A 21,426-nucleotide genomic window follows, 5' to 3' on the forward strand; every position below is an offset into this window, starting at 1 on the left:
GTTCTGCCCTCCTTCAAACTTCCCTTGCTCCTCCTGCTGCGTCTCCAGCCATCGCTCTGCAGCTGCTCCTTCACTCGCTTCAGACTGGGAGTGAGGAGAGCACACTGCTGCTTGGAGCTAACCATCTTTTTGTTTCTTTTTTTATTATTCCAGCTCCAGTCTGTAACTTGTCTTTTTATCCGTTTGTGGTCTTTAGCTTTGTGGTCACACATGACAACATGGGACATGAGGGGCTTCCTGCAGAAAGGTTTTCAGTACTTTAAGGTAAGAGCAACTGGATATTGTAACAATGAGTTAGGTTTAAGCAACAATTAGCATTTTTTCACATTGTGACTGAAATGACACCATCTTCACATTCATTGCAGCATGTTTAACATGAGAATTCAGTCTGTAAATTAAAGAGATCAGCTGAATCAAGCAGATCACAAACTTTCCAGCATTGTGCGTGTTGCAGTCGGGCCCTCCAAGCAGCTGCTGTGTCTGTCTCTCTGGATGAAGATGGAGCGCTCCACCCTGTGGGTCCTCCAGACTCTGCTGGTGCTCCTGTCCCCTGTGGGGTCTGCTCCCTGCCCCCGGCCCTGCTCCTGTCCTGAACCTGCTGAGCTCCACTGCACGTTCCGCTCCCTCCTCACCGTCCCAGCAGCGGTACCCAAGCAAGTGAAGCGCATAAACTTGGGGTCAGTGGGTTTTTTTCCATCCTTGGCCCTATCAGGATGTATTAAGAGTGTTTCAGGTTGATGTTTCCAGTGCAGGTTTGTTCAATTGTCCTCACAGGTTGTGTTGTTTCAGGTTCAACAGCATTCATAAAATAAGTGACACTTCACTGTCTGGGCTGGGGAAGCTGGAGCTGCTCATGGTCCATGGAAACAACATTCACTCTGTGCCTGATGGAGCATTCAGAGACCTGGCATCACTTCAGGTACATCAATCCATCAATCAATCAATCAATCAATCAATCAATCAATCAATCAATCAATCAATCAATCAATCAATCAATCAATCAATCATCCAGCACATCCAATAGAGATGGACATGTACTGTATCATAGAACATTTATCGTAGTAAACTTGAAATAAGAGTTTTGATTTATCATTGTCAAAATAAATTCCAGTTGATAATGTTTTAAAATCTTGAAAACTGTTTTGTTGGGATTGTATCAAGTATGAACTCAAAGGTGCTGAACAGAAATGCAGAAATTAAGAAAATGTTCATTTCACCAGTACATGGTTCACAGAAAGTATCAGCAGTGCTAATGCAGGACTTTCTATGTTGGAAAAAAGATAAATGGTAGAAGTCATAGTGTTTCCAGTATTTACCACTTTACCAAACAGGCATTCACTCATTCAAACACCAGCAAGCAGATCAGTGGGACTTTGGGTTGAATGCCAGTCATCAGTCTGATTACAAAATGACTTTTCTGTCTCTTAACCACAATTGCCCCAAAACGTAAGTCGTGAAGTTACATTCAGAAGAACAGAAATGCAGTTTTAAAGAATGAATTAAAAGAACAAACAAAAAACAGATTTTTTTTTCCCTTTACCAACCCATCAGTTCACATTAAACCAGCTGATCTGTAAAGTGGAATGATTACAGATTTTAAATTTTGGAAAGAATTTCCTTCATACTAGTTTTTACTCATAACTTGGTTTGTGGACTAAACTGCATTGATTGCGTCATACATGTGAACTAGCTGCGTTTTAACAGACAGATGGTCTGAATTTTACTTCAGAAATATTTTAGCCAAGTTAAAACACTGACGTGTCCAATACTTTCCCATTTATTATTATTTATGTTGGGTTTATGTTGCATCAAGTATTTCTGAAACATAAGATTAGAAATATTTTTTATCACTGAAACATAAAACATTATTGAGGTTCTTGTTTTAATTTGCATGTAATTGACTTGATAATCTGGTTAATATTGGAACTTTTCTGTTATACTTGTTGGTTCAGATGCTGAAGTTGAGCTACAACAAGCTGAAGAAAATCAACAGGCTGACGCTGCAGGGGCTGTGGTCTGTGGCCAGGCTGCACTTGGATCACAACCAGATAGAACTCATCCATCCAGACGCTTTCCAGGGACTCACTTCCTTACGCTTTCTGCAGCTGGAGGGAAACCAGCTTCAACAACTGCATCCTGCCACCTTCACCACCTTCGCTCTGATGGGCCAGTTCTACATCTCTACCCTGCGACACCTCTACCTATCTGACAATGCACTCACATCCGTCCCGTCACAGCTGGTGGAGACCATGCCACAGCTTGAGAACCTGTACCTCCATGGGAACCCTTGGACCTGTGACTGCAGCATGAGTTGGTTGCATGACTGGGAAAAAACTTCACCAGGTCAGATTGTAATTATTGTTAATATTCTTAGGGTGTTTTCACACCTGATAGTCCAGTAGACTTTGTTTGATTGGGGACTAAAACTGCAACACTTGTTACATTTTCATCTTGTGTTGTTCGCTTTTTCACACTGCGCTCCACCGAGGACTACTGAAGGAAACAACATGAAAACTCTGAAGACGCTGAGCACAACTTCCTCCTTCCTTCCTTAGTAGATGTTAACAAAATGGAGTGGCGTCAAGTTTTAGCATTTGTTGGATTTCTCCTTTGCTTTTGGTAAAAAATCCACACTAGACTCATGTTTATTTTTGTTGTCCTTAACCAGAATGCCGTGCACTGCAGTTTGGTCCTTCTTTTGGCACAATCTCTGGTCCGCTTGGTGTTCACATTCAAACTGCGCTAGATTTCACTTCAGACCTAAAGAGTGACATCTAGATTTGTAGGTGAACCAGAGTTTGCTTCTTTGGTCAGAGTTTGATTGCACATTCATAAACAAACCAAGTTTTATAGCGAAACAAAGTAGAGTTCAATTAAACAGGGCTGCTGTGAATGCACCCCATTTGTATTATTTTTATAAGTCCTATATTAACTCTGTTCTTCTTTTTTCTGCTCCAGGCGTTCTGAAATGTAAAAAGGACAGAGCCCTTCCAGGTGGCCAGCTGTGTCCAATGTGTTCTTCTCCCATACAAGTGAAGGAAAATGAACTCCAAGCTGCTCATCCTCTGGTTTGCAATAGCCCGGTCATCAGCTTCCTTCATAGAACTACATCACTAGAAGATTCTGAGAGTGAGACATTGACCTCAGAGGACTTTAAGGAGCCCATTGGTAACATATCCCTTGGCCTCTCTGATGAGCATGGGAATGAGTTAGATCTGGAGTGCAGTGCTCACAAGCTAAAAGAACTTGCTAAGGTAAGCTGGGAGCAGGTCAACCAGCTTCAGCTGGTCGCAAACATCACCTTGTCAGTAGACCTTCAGTGTTCTGTTGACAGAGAAAAATACGAGCAGCTGTGGAGACTGATTGCATACTACAGCAACGTTCCAGCCCATTTAAAACAAGGAGTCACTCCAAGCCAAGATCTGTACCCAGCACATGTATATAACCAGGACTCTGTGCAGGATGCCCAGTACTACACAGGTCTTAAAGTCAAAGTGTTGGCCGAGCCTGCATGGCTGATGCAACCATCCATAGAACTACAACTGAACCGGCCTCAGTCATCAACCAGCATGGTAAAATTAACTCTAAGGTTGAACCTCTCAGAGACAGTAGACACTGAGCTTCAGCAAAGACTCCAGAGGAACTGGGTCATGATCGAGTCAACAAACAGAACACAGAAAGCTATGAGTGTTATCCTTGGAAGTTCAAATGAAATGGCCTGTAACGTGCACAGTTCTGACCCGTCAGTAATTCAGTGGATGCTGCCAGACGGTTCCAAACTGAACAGCCCATTTAGGAGTCCTGAGAACAGGGTTTCGGTTTCCAGAGATGGAAGGTTGAAAATTAAAGCCGTAACTCACAGAGACACTGGAGCTTACTACTGCATTGCCAAGGTTCAAGGAGATTTTGCTGTGCTTTCCTTCTATCTCACTGTCCAGGAATCCTCTAGTCCCCCCACAGGGGACGACACATCAATTACATCAATAGAGGAATTTACAGGAAACTCCATTTCTCTGGACTGTACAGCATCCAGTTCCCCTGATGCCGAAATAAACTGGATTCTACCAAACAATAGAATAATTCATTTCCAAGCTAATTATTCCAAAGCACTGGTGACTTTTAATGGTACTCTTCAAATCCCAAAGACTCAGATATCAGATAGTGGTTATTACAAATGTGTAGCAATCAATCAACATGGTGTAGACACACTAGTGAAAAAAGTTAGTATAATTAGGCGCAATGGTCTAATTAGACCGATACGCAAGTTTCCAGCAAGGCCTCAGTCAGCCTCAGGGGTGAACACTCAAATCAAAGTCCCTACAGAGAATCCAGAAGAAGCATCAGGTGACAATGACGGGTCTACAATACGCCATCGCATCAATAGTGTTAGACGTAAACTCCCAGCGAGTCTAGTCCCAGGAAGAAAAGGAATTCATCCATCTAGGAGCACCTGGCAGCGACAGCCTGTGCTGCGGAAACCAATAGGGTCTCACAATGGAAACCTGAAAGGTTTAGTAGAGAATAGAAGGAGGATTAATCTTTCTAAAAGTAAAATTGACCCAGAGAAATGGGCAGACATTTTAGCTAAGATTAGGGACAGGAATACTGTGACCTCACCTCCTTCTTCTTTCCCAACAAAGATGAAAGCAACAGAGTTGACGACACAGTCTTGGGAAACTTCTGACGAGCCATCAGATGGTGTGACTGTACATGAGCGAGTGGGTCAGCATTATTCCATCGGTCAGAGCCCTGAAAAACCTACAGAACACAGAACTCATGGTCAAGATAATCACGTGGCACCTGAAATCATCTCTGCACAAGATGCAACTCCTAACAGCAGACATGTTACTATAGAACCCCATCCAACAGAAATTGCATATACTACACAGCACCCAACCCATGACAGAGAGTTGAACCTAATCACAAATTTAAACGGTGGGGTTTTCCTCCCCCAGACCACATCTGTTCCACCGCACGCTATTACTGTCAGGCAGCCCAGTGCACACACTGCAACCAGCAGCAGCACATTTTCTTTTCCAGAGAACCTAAGCACAAGTATTACTGCTGATAAGATCCAAACAGCTGATCCGTCTGAGGGGCTGCAGAGCAGTGAGAGTAGGAACAAACCAAATGATGTCACTAACTCCATAAATCACAAAGAAGACTTCTTTATGGAAAGTCAAATTACTCCTTCAGCCAACCCAAATCACTCTGCAGCAAGTCAAGAAGGAAGTGGAAACTATTTGAGCGAGACTTCAACTCTGTCACAGTTTCAGTCACATCCAAAGGACACAACACTCAATGATTTGCATTCTGAAGTTGTTGTCACGACCGTGTCTCCAACGACTACCTTCGGTCTCCCTGGAAAAAGGAGGGTGTACTCTACAAGACGGCCAAAGTCACGCCTTGGGAAAGTCAGCTCTGAAAGGAGGAATGGTGGCCGGAAGAGACGGCCAGACAGAAAGAAACAAAAGCTCAAAACACTTGGCAGCTTCATCACCACCGCACCTGTAAATACTCCCCTACCTACAGCCAAGACCTCTGCCTCTAAAATGTTAAACACAGAAAGAACAGGAATTGCAGTTCATTTATTTACCTCTGTTCCATTCATAGAGAGCCAAGTGGCGTCATCAGACAGACTGAGTCATAAAGAAAGCTCAGTCTTCAGGCAGAACCACGGGGTAATCAAAGAGCCTTCCTCACTACCAACCTCTTCTTTAGGAACAAAGGACAGCCAAAACAAATCATGGCAAAGAACTGCAGCTGCACCATCATTTCCAAGCGTTTCTCCAGGCATAACTCATGGAAATACAACTCCTCACAGCACTGTGGAAATCTCAGACAGTGCGTATCCTACAGGGATTTCAGAGATTCTCCCATCAATCCCTCAGCAGAGGTTTGCAGACAGTCCTCCTCCACCTGGTGAGCATTTAGAGGACTGGCATGAAAGAAGTTTTACAACAGAATCAGAACCTCTGCTGCACTCTGAAAGTCCCTCACGGGGTTTTCAAAGTATGACAAAATTTCCAACAGACAACAAGAATCAGCAATTTGTCTATCAGGAGACTTTTACTGAGGAGGTTGAACAAATACATTGGGAGAAGACTGGAATGGATTCTTCACTACAGCCTTCCTATTTTACCCAAACTGCTTCACCCATCCAGGGTGGAAGCAAGGCAGTCTCTGGAGAAACTTCCAAAGGATCACTCTCAACTCCAAGGAAGCTTTCTGAGGTCACCACCGAGACACTCACAACATTAGAAGATTTAAAGAGTGAAGCAATTGAGAAGAAACCTCTGAATGCTGGAACTGATTCTCCACATATGAGTAGTTTAAAAACAACACATGCCTCAGCTACCTCACCGTTGCCATATCATGTTAAACCATCCAGAGAGACCCCCTATCTCTCAAAACCCAGACTTTCTCCTTTAGTACCTCTTTTAATGTCTTTACCAACATCCATCACTCAAAATGCCACAGTCAGTACCAGCCAGGCTACACAAATAAAACCCATCTCTACCACATCCATCCTAAGAAGATCATTTAACTTTCATCCTACATTTCCTCCAAATCACAAACCAATAAGTACAATTCCAACCTCTCAGGCATCCACCTCTATACCAGTACCCACTGTGATCCCATCCCAAAAGACACTGTCACCAGTAACTCTGGATGTGTCCACACAGCACCTAACTGAGCATGGATCTGTTCAAAGAGGGAAGCCATGGATAAAAACTACCCATTCTCAGATGATTACTGTCAAAGTAGGAAAAGATGCTAAGCTTCCCTGTGAGACTGGAGGTCAGCCCATGCCATTCCTGTCTTGGACAAAAGTTTCCAACGGTATGTAAGACTTGATCTAAGAACTCAGTTTTCTATGCAGGTAAACTTTTTCTGCAGGTTCTTAAAGAAAAGATGAAAGATTTAATACAATTCTACTGCAGGTTTCCACATGCTGCTGAAGCTAATATTTACAACACAACCATGTTTTCTCATTATCTGACATTAAAACAGAGAATATATTTCTGGTTTTAATCAGTTATGATTACCAAAATTGTTTCTATTTGTTAATTCCAGAATGAGAAGAGAATTTGTTTTTATCACTTTCTTCAAACACACACATTCACACACACGCACAGCCTGATGCTGCCACCCCCATACTTTACATTTAACCCTTGAATGTGGAAATGGGGTCCAACCGACCCCACACACGTACAACTTGTATCATTTGCCTTAGTCCTCTACGTTTGCCTCAGTCCTCACACACACAAGGGTTAAGACTGTGTTTTCAGACCTATAAGTTTTACCATTATTTCCTCCAAATGTAACAATGGGCACTGGGAACAATTTTAGTTTAGTCAAACCAGAGAACACATATTCAGTAATTCAGGTTTTTGTGAAAGATCATCTGCAAAATGTATTCACAAAAACAACAAAATCTTACCAAGTATTTTTGGTCTGGTTTCTCGTGCAAATGTTTTAGTAAACTTGAAATAAGACAAAACTAACTTGCAAGTAACTTTTCAACAAGACAGGAGCTTTTTCAAGTCAATAATTCCTTAATATTAATGAAAAAGTACTACAGTAAAAAATGTCTTGTTATAAATGAAATAATCAGCTAATGGAACAAATATTCTCTCTTCAATATTAAGGAGTTATTGACTTGAAAAAGCTCCTGTCTTGTTGAAAAGTCACTTGTAAGTTAGTTTGTAAGTTAGTTTTCTCTTATTTAAAGTGTTGTGAAGTGTACTAAGATATTTGCACTAGAAACTAAATCAAAATTGCAAAGTATGATTTAGTGTTTTTTGTGCTTGTTGTATTTAGAAAACCAACATCTTCGGCTCTGAGTGGCGTTTCAGCCCATGTTGGTACAGGACTCGTTTCACGGATAATTACACTCTTTCACCAGCTTCAGCAGCAGTGATCGTGTATGTAAACCTCTGAAATCTGAAGTTTAATCTGTTTTAATTTCAGACAGATAGCAGAGAGGGTGGTGCCTGTTTGGATATAATATGTAAATATCTGCTTTCCTTTGTTTAGAACATGACTGCTGTGTAGTTACATCAACAAGCTTTGAAAGTGAATAACTACACTTATATCATAATTTCAGACAGGCAAAAACTGCAAACTGTGGTGGAAAATCTTTAATGAGGGAAAGAGTAATCATCACTCAACATGTATTTTCCTATGTGAAGGAAACAGATGAAACATTCAGACTCTTAAAAGCATATGGCTGTCTGGGTCAGGAGGTTCTACTGAAATCCACTTAAAAGTGGATTAAACACACCTACAAATATATCCTTTGTTTAAATGTCAAGTCCTGTGCAAACAACATTTGGATCTGCTGGAGGTTAATTCAGTTTTATCTTGTTATGCATGAATGAACCCTTACGGGCTTGAGATGAAATTCATAAAAAAGTTTTTTTTTCATTCTAGAATATGTTGTCTCCTGTAGGGATTCCGTCTATTTCAGAAAATATATCATGAATTCTGGAGTTTATCTTGCTTTTAGTTCAAGTCGTGCACAGAATAGGTCAGAAGTTTTCATGCACCCATAACTAACCATTTGGTTTGCACGTTGTACATAACTGAAGTTGGTCTCTAATGCATTCAAAATCAATTCATAATTATAAAATGCCAGCTGCAGTTCTGGAATATGAAATCATTGACCTCTTTTTTTTCACCCTAACTGAGACGCTGCAGACCTTTAGATGTTGGGTTCTCCTGAGACCTGCCAGATGAGTCACTGATGATGTCTTGGAGTAATTTTGGAAGGAGTGAGGTTGCATTTGAGAGAAAGCTCAGTTATTTTACACACTGTGCCATGTTTTCCACATTTGCTTGCTCCTCACTGTGCTTCTTGAGAGTCCCAAAGTCTTAGAAACTGACCTGTCAGTAAGTTTGTCTCTCTTCTGTCTGGAACCTCTTAGATCAGAGGAGAACCATTTCTTCGACTGCTTGGTAGGGATTCACAGATGAAACTTAAAATGAAACCCTCTCAAAAATCAGATAACTAAGTGCAAACTTCTAAGCTATTCCTTACAGAGAACCTCTTTGAGGAAGAAGTCCGTTAAAGATAGTATTACCGATAGCAGTACAATTTGCACAATGCCTGTTTTGTTTAGTTTTCTTCTTGGAAAAAGTTATTAAAAACAAGTTTTTGTCTAAATTAAGGTGAATTTATGGTTCCTTTTTCCACATAATGTAACCGGTAGTGTTTATGATTAAAAAAAAAAGAATAATGTGATCGGTATCAGTGATCGGTATCGGTATCGGCTGGAAAAAACCTGATCGGCACATCTCTATGCAAGAGTATTTAACTTTATGTTGGTCAATCAAAAAAAATGTTGGAATTGTGATTATATTGTGACAAAATGTAAAAACGTTCATGGATAATGACTGCTTCTTTTCTGAAACAACCGTGTGCTTCTGTTTGTGTAGGAACGAGTATCGCCAGGAACATGAAGGTGCAGAGGTTTGAGGTCCTCCATAATGGAACTTTAATCATAAGAAACTCACAGCTAACAGATGAGGGCCCGTACGTGTGCGCTGTTCAGAACCAGTATGGTACAGACAAGATGATGGCTAACCTTATAGTCATGTCTCATCATCCACGGGTTCTTCAACCTCGAGAGCGAGACATCCATGTGTATGAAGGAAGCAAGGTTGAACTGGAATGCAAAGTTGAAGGAGATCCTGTGCCTCGGGTTAAGTGGGTCCTCCCTAACTCAGTCCAGCTGATGGCGACCTCACCTTCTGTGCCATCTCAGTGGCAGGTGGCTGTAGATGATAGTGGAACTCTTCATATCAGCCGGGCTAGTTTTACTGACAATGGGATTTACAGATGCACTGGCAGCAGTGCAGCTGGAGCTGATACCGTGTCAGTGCATCTTCATGTCTCTGCAATGCCCTCTTTGATTCAGCAGAGATTAGATGAGAACATGACTTTTCCAGAGGGCAGCGCTGCTTATATTGACTGCACTGCCACAAGAGCCTCTCAGCCAGTCATGCGTTGGATCACTCCTGATGGCACACAGCTCACTCCTTCCCTACTAATTACTAGAGAGAACCTTATTGTCTTTCCAAACGGGACTCTCCATATACAGAGATTGGACTTCAAGAATTCTGGGAGATATGTATGCAAAGCAAGTAATGGAGTAGCCTCAAGCAGCAGGACTGTGATGCTAAGTGTCAGAAGAAAGCTGTTGTCTGCTAAAGCCATGATTACATCTTCATCTCCCCAGAGAACAGATGTAATCTATGGAAGTAATCTACTTCTGAACTGTGTAGCAACAGGTGAACCGGAGCCTCGAATCATCTGGAGGACGCCCTCCAAGAAGCTAGTGGATAGTCAGTTCAGGTGGGCAAATATAAAGGACAAGTTCTTCATAGTTATTATCATAACAACTCTTAATGTCCTGAATATTAAAGGTTGTTTTAATGGTACTATTTAATTTTTTGTGCAGCTTTGAGTCTAGGATCAAAGTATTCCTTAATGGCAGCATAAGCATTCATTCTGTGACTGACAAGGATGGAGGTGACTACCTGTGTGTGGCCCGTAATAAGATGGGTGATGACTACGTTCAACTGCGGGTCAATGTCTTGACCAAACCAGCAACAATTGAGCAAAAACTCCAGAAATCCAGTCAGGAGGTGGTGCAAGGCCAAGACCTGAAGGTGGACTGTGTGGCGTCTGGCCTCCCCAGCCCGGAGATTAGCTGGGCACTGCCAGATGGGACCATGGTCAACCCAATAAAGCAGAAAGCAGGAGTCCGTGTGGGACGCAGTCGCAGGTATGAGTCATTATTCTTTAGCTCAAGGGAAGTTCCTGATTTGCCTGTGTTTGCTTTGCAAAACCACATTCAAATACTAGCTAACAATAAGTAATTTGTTTCATGAATCAAGCCTATTTTCAACTAACAAATTCTGTCATCAAAGTGTAACATTCATCCCCCTCTTTTCAAATTGTTTGTAGGTATGTGGTGTTTGACAATGGGACGCTGTACTTTAACGATGTTGGCCAGCCAGAAGAAGGTGATTACACTTGCTATGCACAGAACCAACTTGGCAGAGATGAGATGAAGGTGAGAGTCAAGGTGAAAGGTGGTACATCCCCACCACAAATCCAGGATAAAGATCAAAAGACTGTCAGAGTGCTCTACGGTGAGACAGTAACACTGCAGTGCAATGTCAAAGGTGACCCAGTACCTGTTGTCACTTGGATGTCTCCCAAAAATACACCGATTTCCAATGCAATAGACAGATACAAGGTGCTTAAAGATGGAACACTGGTTGTTCAAAAGGTTCAGCAATTCGATGGAGGTAATTACACATGTATGGCGAGGAACAGCGTTGGCCAAGACAATAAAGTTACCAGAGTGGAGGTTTTGGCAGCTCCTCTAGTCATCAATGGCTTAAGAGGAACTTCAAATACCATCAAAGTTAATGCAGTTCAGGGAGAACGGAAACTGTTGGATTGTGTGACCGAGGGAACCCCTTCGCCTCATATCATGTGGATCCTCCCAGGAAATATAATACTTCCTGCTCCATACTACAGTAATCATATGACCGTTCATCAGAATGGTACTTTGGAAATACAATCAGCTAAGAAGACCGACTCAGGACAGATGGTGTGTGTTGCTCGTTATGAAGGAGGGGAAGTTAGAATGTTGGTCAACTTGGATGTCAAAGAAATGGTTGGAAGTCCACAAACTGATGCTCCCAAAAGAGGAAGCTTTTCCCTAAAAGTGGGGAATAGAGTGACTCTAAATTGCTCGATTGATGGCTTGGAGTTAACTGATATAATGTGGACCTTACCCAGCGGCACTCCTCTCCAAGCCGGTGCTCGAATTTCAAAGTTTTTTCACCAACTTGATGGATCTTTGATCATCAGCAACCCATCTGTTGCTGATGCTGGTATGTACCGCTGTGTGGGGCATACCTCTGCTGGGACTTTTGAGAGTACAGTCACCCTGTCCCCAGGAAGGAAGCCACAGATTCTGAACCGATACATATCTCCTGTCAGCATCATGGATGGTGAAACACTTTTCCTTCATTGTCAAACAACTGGTGAGCCATTCAGACTTACATGGACCCTGCCCAGCGGGGCTGTCTTCAACAGGCTGCAGAAATCTGGACGCTATTCGATATTGCGCAATGGGACAATTGTCATTCGACAAGCATCAGTCCATGATCGAGGACCCTATGTTTGCAGAGCTGCCAATGAATATGGCAGCTCCTTGCTGTCAGTCTCAGTAAATATCATTGGAAACCAACCCAGGATTACCAGTGGCCCTCCCTCTGTTACTTACGCCAAAAATGGAGTTGCAGTTCAGCTGAACTGTGTTGCCACTGGGCTCCCTAAAGTAGAGGTGGCTTGGGAAACACCTGATAAAACCCGCCTGGTTGTAAGTGCACAGCCACGCCTTTTTGGGAACAAGTATCTCCATCCACAAGGTTCCCTAATCATTCAGAATCCAACCGAACGAGATTCTGGTGTTTACCGATGCACTGCCAGAAATACTGCAGGTGTGGACTCTAAAACAACATTTCTGAATGTGTTCTAAAGAATTTTACTTTCAACCCATATCCAAGGCAATACTTTATGCCCAAGCAACTGCCTAATTGAAAGACATATCAGAACACAATTACAGTCACTGGAAAAATTGTGAAATCACCATCCAATTAGCAAACAGTGGCTCTTTAATCATGTTCTGACTTAGAGGCTTAAAGTTAACATCATGTGCACCCTACTTTCTTTCTTTGTACAATATTGTGAAAGATCTGTGTGTAAATACATAATTGCTCAGGTAATTTGGATACAGAAAACCTACGTATGTACGGGTTATGTTTTCTAGAGGGGTCACTAATGGTGGTCTTAATCATCTTTGTATCATATTCAACTTTACCAATTTCACCACCGACCTTTTTAAATGGAAGTAAATTATTTAGAATAAGATATATTGCTAAGTTGTTTTGTGTTAAGTCTGCCAAAAAGTAGAATTTTTGATGTATTTATTATAATTAAATGACAAAATCAAGTTGCTTTGTGAAAAGCCTGACCTGTTTTATTACATGCTTCTCGATGGCAACATATCAAGTCACTTACATATCGCCCATTCATGCCATTTATATGTGAAAGGTTTTGTAACAATCTTTCAAAAATCCATATACATTTTTATGAGTTGCATCTTGTTATTTGTAGATCTTGATAAAAGATCTTGATAAAACACTGACACTCTGAGAATTGCCTCAAAATGTGTATGAATAATCTTAAATATTCACACAGACAAACAGTAAAAGGGTATATATCATTTTTAGTACATTTCATGATTATTACAATCGGAAGCCTCTGATTGCCATGTCAGAAATCAAGCAATATGTGATAAAATGGAAAAGAAATAAAGAAAGCTAAATAAGAGAGCCAGCAATATAATGTTCTATTAATATGGTAAACATAGTGACAGTGAACTGAAGGAGCTGAAGCCTCACAGTTTCTACAGTAGCTCACCTGTCAAAGTGTCACCGTGAACAACCACAATGAATGTCTACACTTCATTTTCTCACAGCAACTTGTCATTTAGAAGTAAAAAGTACTTTTAAGCTAATGCTACATGTTGGAAGGGTCTTATTAAAGCAGTAATTAATTTTACTTAATAACGTGATGATGCCAGTCAACATGTTTTTATTGGCAGAATATGCAAAAAGAATTTAAAAGGACAGCAACAACAGGTTTACTTAACTTAGAAACTTTAGTCTCACAAACACCTGAAACTTCCTGAATGTTGTGGCTGCTGACGAGGCGAAACACACTGTGTTCATTTACGACTGGCAGAGCTACAAAGATGTTTTATGTTATATTGTTATATTTTAATTCTGTTTTGAAATAAAAAAGAATAAAAAAGAAAAAGAAATTCATGTATGATTTATGTTTAATGGTTTAACACGGTTTGCCTTTTCTGACTTGACAATGTGGTGTTTGATTTTCAATCTTTTGGAAGTTCTACCAAATTTATACACAAACGAAAAGAAACCAATGAATTAGGTACAAAAATAACTCAAGAAAATATGTGCATGTATGAAAGAAAGTAACTCATTCTCAAGAGTGTTAGAGAAAAAAGTAATAAAATGTATTGCAGATCCAAATGCAGGGAGGTGCCAAGCAGGTGAAAGTCAAGAGAGTTCACTAAAGGAAACAAGAAAAACTAAATCCAAAAGGAATAAATCCCAAAAAATGTATCAGAAGCGAAACAGCCGGGGGGCATACAGAGCGCTCAGTGGTCCCTTGCACCAAATACATTTTTATGTTGACAGTTTTACATTAACAATTAACTCAAAATTGAGGTGTTGCTCTTTTTGCTTCAGTCATATTGAATTAGGATCACAGTTTTCATCTTAATCTTTTTAGTTTACCTTTCATACAATGAGTTTGCTGTGCCTGCCAAACTCAAATATGAGTCTCTTTACTTACACGTTTGTACTTCACAGCAGTTCTGAATGTGAGCTGTGTATTGCAGCTTAAAAATTGAAATCAAATTTCCTCTGTCTAAGCGCGGCTTTAGTGTTTTGTGTTGTTTTTACATTAACATTTATTCTGCAGTCTTTAAACAAACCCATTTTAAACAGTGCATGGAAACATCTGGTTTCAGCTGAGGGGCTTTCTGTCCCTGTAGTGGGTCTGCAGTCCTGACAGCAATGATGTCCTCAGCTGTGATGTATTTTGTTGTTGATAGACTGAGCAGTTTTCCACAAAGTAATAAACACGTCTTTTCAATCTGTGTTCAAAGCACTTTCTGTGTTGACTCTGGAAAATAAAGAAAAGTGCAAATCAAATGATGACAGAAGCTACCAGTGCATCCCTCTGCTACACATGCTTTTTTATTGGTCATCTTTTGGTTAAATTTTCTCATTAAGTATGTATAACAGTATTGTTTTCTTCATGAGGTCAGGGAAAAAAATGTTTTCAATTTAAAGTGACTCTCATTTATGAATCTGTTTTTGAATTATTCCAAATGTTTCTGTGGCTTCACATGATGTGGTGCAACTACATCTAAAAACAAGAATATTGTGAAAAAGATCCTTTTTTTTGCTTAAGTATAAATGATTTAATTACTAACTTTTGGGTGTCTGGATGTGCAGATTGTTGGTGACCCAAATGCAGCAGGCGGAGGTGCAGAGCAGGTTTTATTGAATTTAATGAACAAATGAAGAACAAAAACTTACAACCAAAAACCATGAAGAACACAAAGAATGCAGAGAGCCAGAACTGAGCAAAATAGGAAGATGACTGGGAATAGACGGGAAGATAATGGGAGTAGACGGGAGAAACCGGCAAGGAGTGACTGGGAAAACGGTGCTAACATACTGGGAGGCTGAACGGTGAACAAAACACCTGGACTGATGAGCTAACTGCTTACAGGTGTGAGTGGAGAGACCAGGGGGCGACTGAAGAGAGGAAGAGACAGAAGGTGGCTCAGGAGTTGAGGTAGAGTAGGAAAATGAATATAACAATAAAGCAAAGTTAAATTAGTGAAATTAAAAATAACTAGACACAACAAGAAATAAAGATAATAAACTAGAAAGACTATGAAAGGACTGAACTAAAGAAAAACAGAAACACAGCTGATCTAATTAAAGGAAAGAAACAAAGGAGCACAGAAATGAGCTAAATCCAACTAAACAACCCAAGATTCTAACATTGGGAGCAGAAAACAAAAAGAAAAAATTCAGCATTTAGCAGTTCAGTTCAGTGGTCACCATTATTCTTCAAGAGTAGAAACTTGTAATTATTACTCTGGGAATACAGCCACACTTTTATTTTATTTCATTTTTTTGATAGAGGGAGAGAGAAGAAACATCTGGAGCCACATGGAAAACCTCTGTTAGTTCATCAGAACAAGGAGTATCTGACTGGGAGTCATCACAGCTCCGAGGTTAACCAGTCCCTCTGTGCTCCGTCTCCTTCCACCCAAACGGTGCTCAGCATTCCTCTGGCAGATTAAGTTCATGTTTCCATCTTGGAGAATCATTGGACCACAGTGATCAATGTTTTCCCTGAGTGAATTAAAGGCCTGATATGTGAATGTGACTCCTTGCAAGAGTCAGCGTTTCCATGTTAGACTATGAAGTAGCAGGAAGATGTTTTATACACAAAGATATTTGCGATCCTGTTGCAATGTTGTAATTATAAAGAACAATCTAACTGTATCACTTACAATAAAAACAATCCTACTGTAGCTACAATGCAAGTTTCCATCTTGAATCTCTGTTTCCATAGTGATCTCCCACCTTTATGTAACAATGTATGCAGATGACAGTCGATTATAGTCACAGAGTCACAACTTAAAAAGACAATCCTTAAAAATGTTTGAAATGTCCAGCTATAACATATGATGCTACATCTAAAACCAGAAGTTTACATATACCTTTCTTTACTTACTATCTGAAGTCAAATCAGACCAGACTTCTTTTGTTTTATGTCACTTAGAACTACTAAAATATTTCTCTTTACTAAATGTACATGAAATTAGTAGAATTTCCTGCTTGGTTTGCTGGAGTTAGTTTTATATAACATATTTAATGTAGGATCATTCCCAGGTGTAAAATCCTGAGTGAAAAATGATTCCAAGCAAGTCTGGAGGTGAGCTGGGTTCTCATATCTGTGCAGATCCATTAAACTGTGCTGTACTTTTATGACTAATTGTGGGAATATGGTTTAGTCTCTGGCCCAGATTTCAGTGGAAACCAGCCCCACCCGCTGAAGTGGCTTGGAAACAAGAGCACCCCATAACCCCCGCTCCACAGCTGACTGTCATTACTCATGCAGTTCCCAATTATCCCGATCTCACAAATTACAGGTCATAAGAATCTGGTGGAACCTCTGATCCAATTAACCAGACAGCTCTGCGCATGAATCAAGCTATGACTGCCGCACATGATGAAAGCAGTTAGTCCAGAGCATATGGAGGAGTTTAGGATTCCTTACTGGTTATCACATTCCCCTCTGTCTACACAGCGTGCGACTGAACGCAGCCAGAGCATGGCATAACAACAGCATGAGATCGGCAGAGGTCTTTTTCCAATACCTTTCAAATGCTGAGATTCCTCTACAGTCATTCCAGACTCACAATCACGTTAAATCTCGGAAAGTCACAGAGGACGCCTTTCCAAAACCCCTACCACGAAAACCCAATTAGACTTGATTGGGATTTTATGTGTTGACCAACACAAAGCTATGAGTCATTGTGCAGTGCAAAGAAAATGTTGCGTTTTCTTACAGATAACAATCAAACTATAATTGTGTAAGTTACTTTTTTCATGTCCATTTACTAAATTATCCATCCCAGATGAACATATTTAGAATTGGGGTATGCTGATTTTTAATTTTTATTATCATTATTTTTTTTGGAGTTCAAGTCGAGACCCAGCAGATTTCTGGATGAAGGTTCTCTGATTGGATGAAACTACAAAAATGTCAATTTTAGGCCTGACTGTAACACAGAATGCTCAGTATATAACATGGTGCTGGCAGCATCATGCTGTGAGGAGAGAAGCTGGTTGGAGTTGATGGAGGTAAATCCAAGAGAGTCTTGGAAGAAACCCTGTTAGAGGCTGCAGAAGATTTGAGTCCAGGGTGGAGGTTCACCTCCCAACATGGCAACCATCCTAAACACGTATCCATAGGTACAATGAAATGATTTAGATTGACACATATTCATGTGTTTGGACGGCCTAGTCCAGACCTAAATCCATCTCATAATCCATGGTGAACCTTGAATGTTCACCAGTGTGACTGACTGAGCTTGAGATGTTTTGTCCTTTAACCATTGGGATGCCGGTTTGACTCCCAACTCTGTCCGTCTCAGTTACTTTGCCATTGGGCAAGACATTCACCCATTTTACCTGCTGGTGGTGCTCAGAGGGGCCAGTGACGCCGATGGTATGGCAATGTTTCAGGAGAAACAAATAGTTCTGTCACATTTAACACATAGTGTTTTGCTTTGAACATCACAAATTGCAAAATGCTTTTGTTTCAGCTTCTCTCGTTTTAGATCTCATCTACTAAGACTTAGCGAAGCCCAGCAAGCAGAGAAGGTCCCACAATAGACAAGCAGGACGGTGTGGCAGCCACTATTTTAATGTCAAGCATGGAAAAAATGCTGAACAATGTTTTTGTCTGGTAGAGGAAAAAAGTGGTAACCCAAAGTGAACAGGAAACACTGACTTAAAAATAATAGGAATTAACTGAAAACAGGTGAGTGTCATCAACAAAAACTCAAACATTTTTGAGTAGTTGCTCTTTGAATCCAGCATGAATTATATCAAATGTTATAAAGGGACCTTCCTTATGAAAAATGTGGGCTCATCTAAAAGCATAAGAGCTGAAGTAAAACTGCATTATGCATCTGATCTGGATCTCTCAGATGATTTTGAGTGATTTAAGACACAATAAACATGTTTTTGGACATTATTTCATTTATTTAGTAAAATACTATAAATATTTGGTTTATATTCCTACTAATAAATACATCTAAATCATTATATGAATGTTCAACAGAGTGTGCAAGTTTTCTACAATGGCAGCTGCTTCTTTAATCATCACTTTGATTAATAAAACTTGAGAAATTGGCAATCATTTAAAAGTAAATGATTTTTAAATCTCTGCGTACTACCAGCAGGTAAAATGATATGTTGATTGAGAACATGTTGTCTTCTGATGTCCACATGTTCAGAAACATGAGCACGCTGCAACACAGGCTGTTACAGAACGCATAGCTTAGCATGGTGGAATCAAAGAAACACATGAATTTACAGTTTCTGTTTTGCTTTGGTGTCGAAGCACACATCACTAATTATTAAAGATGTCTCACAGTTTGCTTCTTTGTAATTCATACAGCCAGGCATCATGCATGCTGCAGAGATCTGAGAGACAAAAAACAGCAGCTTCCTCAACCTGGGCGACAATCTGAGATCTGTGTTGGTGGAGAAGAAAAGACAGAACTTTTCAGGGTTTGTTTCAGGAAATTCTTCTGAAAGATTTGAACTGGACATTGCACCAAGCTGAAATCACAGTAGAAAGACTTTTTGTAACTCTGAAGGAAATATTTTAAATCTGTGAAAATTCTGATAACATTTATTATGCATTACAGACTTGACATGAAATATGCTTTGAATCAAATTTTCATGAATAAAACTGAAATGAGCCCAGTGGCATGAGAAGTCAGAGGGAGCAGCTGTCCAGGCAGGTGATGACGGATGAATTTTCTTTCCGTCGTGTTTCACAGGGTTTTTATCAACTTTCTAACCAAACTTTAGTGTCTTGGATTAAATGAATCAAAGTCTAGAGTTTTTCTGACCACCACTCCATCTCGATTTGACACTCCATGTTCTTCTCATTTGAGAACAACGAGCCACGTCTTCCATGAAAATAACATATTAACATTTTAAGAGTTTATTGTTATCAATAAAGAGATAACAATAACAATAACTGTATTTATGTACAACATCGACCGGAAACAGTTTCTTCAGTGTAACCAATTAAAACAAGCCATCAATACATTATCAGACATCAATAATGCTAACCATGGCCAACTTGACTGCACCAATGAAATTGCAAAGTTGCCAAAAACACTCTGAAAACTATATAAAATATAATGTCTTCAAGCATTTTTAATTCTGATCAATAAGCATGGAATATAAAATACTCCATAAAACTCACCTCACACAGCACAGGATGCTCAGCATGGACTTACACAATCAGACATTTGCACACACTGCTGACCACTTCCACACATTCTGGATCTGTCCACCAAAACAAGCCACTGGAAAGGAACAATCACCAAACTGTCTCAGGCCTCTGGCCACAACATCCCACTGTCCCCTCTGTCTGTTTATCGGTCATCTAGAAGATCTGAACATTAAACTCCAGACCTGCTGCTGAAAACTATACAGCTTATCTGGAAAAATGGGAAAAACATGAGTACCTCACAATGACTAGACTTTCTCGCACAACATATGTCAATGAAACAGCAACAAATAAAAATCAATTTGAATATTTCATTAAAATATACTCCATAATTCTACCGCATTTCATTATCGGTGAACACCGTGGAAACCAAGACCAGGGGAAATGAGAGAGTCAAATAAAGAGTGCTTTTTAATTATCCTTTATTTACTTCTTTATTTATTCTTTTTTCTGGCATATACTTTTATTTATTTAATTATTTTTTTATTTTCTCTCCCTCTCTTTTCCACTTCTGCCCAAAATATCTGTAATCCTAAATTCATAAAATAATAATAGGGAATATTATTTGGAGGTCAAAAAAAAAATAAAAGGGTACAAAAGTATATCTAATCTGCATATGTTAAACAATTTAATTGTTTTTGTTGTGACACCATTTGGTTATTTTTCTGTGCTTTGTCGTTTTCCTTGTTGCTGTTATTCGTTCTCTGATCTGGTTATTGATTTTGTAGATCAATGCTTCTTTTAGTTGGTCTCTAATGTTTGTTCTATTTACAGTAATTGGTGAATAAAAAAACAATAACAAACAAAGTCACTAGGATTCAATGGAGATGAAGATTTTGATCTCTGAATGCAGAAGCTCATTTTTTTCTCTAACTCTTGATCTCACTGAGTCTTTAATCTGATTAAATAACAGTTGGAAAATGTTTTTTTCTCCACTGTTGCCAGATGCCTGTTCAACCAACCAGTGACTCCAGCAAAGTAAAGATTTAGTTGAATCTGCTGGTTAGATACCTTTTACATAGAAGACATGCAACAATAATCTGAAGCTAGAATAGAATAGAATAGAACAGAATAGACTTTATTAATTCCCAAGTGAAAACAATATATGGGTGATTCTTTTTTTTTTGCAGCAACATTCCATGTCCCCATGTTTTGCTTTCAATGATTTTTTTGTAAAATGCACCAAATATTTACAACTAAGTATTTTAATTATACATTTAGATGTTTGCCATTATTCAAATATAAATTAAATGCCTTTTAAATATTATTTTGTTCTTTACACACCTTTTTGGTGACCAACATGCTCAATTTCATTGTGTCCACAGTGAAGTGTAATAGACTTCCTCATGACGTTTAAACAGTAAAATATGTATTTTTTGATGTTTTTCTTTGATGACTTAAATATAAAATAAATAAAATTACAAGCATGTACTCACAAATATGTTCATCTAAATTAAAAAAAAATCTCTAAATGAATCCAGAGTAAACCGGATTCAACAGTTAATGTTCATTGGTTTGTTGTTTCAAAGGTTTTTATTCCAAATAATATTTTCTGTAAACCAGATTTTAACTGATGGTTTTAAAGATTTGAAAGATTTAGTTTTCCAAAAAAATATGCATTCTGGTATTTAACAAACAGAAAATTATTTTGGTAATCATAACTGAGCTTGAACAAATTCTAT

The 21,426-nt window shown here is 39.5% G+C and overlaps 1 protein-coding gene across 1 annotated transcript; it reads left to right on the plus strand.

Moving 5' to 3' along the window:
• Positions 1 to 19: 19 nt before the first annotated feature.
• On the plus strand, positions 20 to 14,773 carry mxra5a (matrix-remodelling associated 5a). The gene is made up of 8 exons (XM_008430351.3): positions 20 to 264; positions 455 to 677; positions 790 to 919; positions 1,953 to 2,343; positions 2,959 to 6,843; positions 9,442 to 10,360; positions 10,467 to 10,793; positions 10,976 to 14,773. Exons 2-8 carry the CDS (start codon positions 493 to 495, stop codon positions 12,564 to 12,566), a joined length of 7,428 nt encoding a protein of 2,475 aa, XP_008428573.1. The 5' UTR covers positions 20 to 264; positions 455 to 492; the 3' UTR covers positions 12,567 to 14,773.
• The last annotated feature ends 6,653 nt before the right edge of the window (positions 14,774 to 21,426 follow it).

This window comes from Poecilia reticulata, chromosome 2 (genome assembly GCF_904066995.2).
Source record: "Poecilia reticulata chromosome 2, P_reticulata-male-v2, whole genome shotgun sequence".
Taxonomy (NCBI): domain Eukaryota; kingdom Metazoa; phylum Chordata; class Actinopteri; order Cyprinodontiformes; family Poeciliidae; genus Poecilia; species Poecilia reticulata.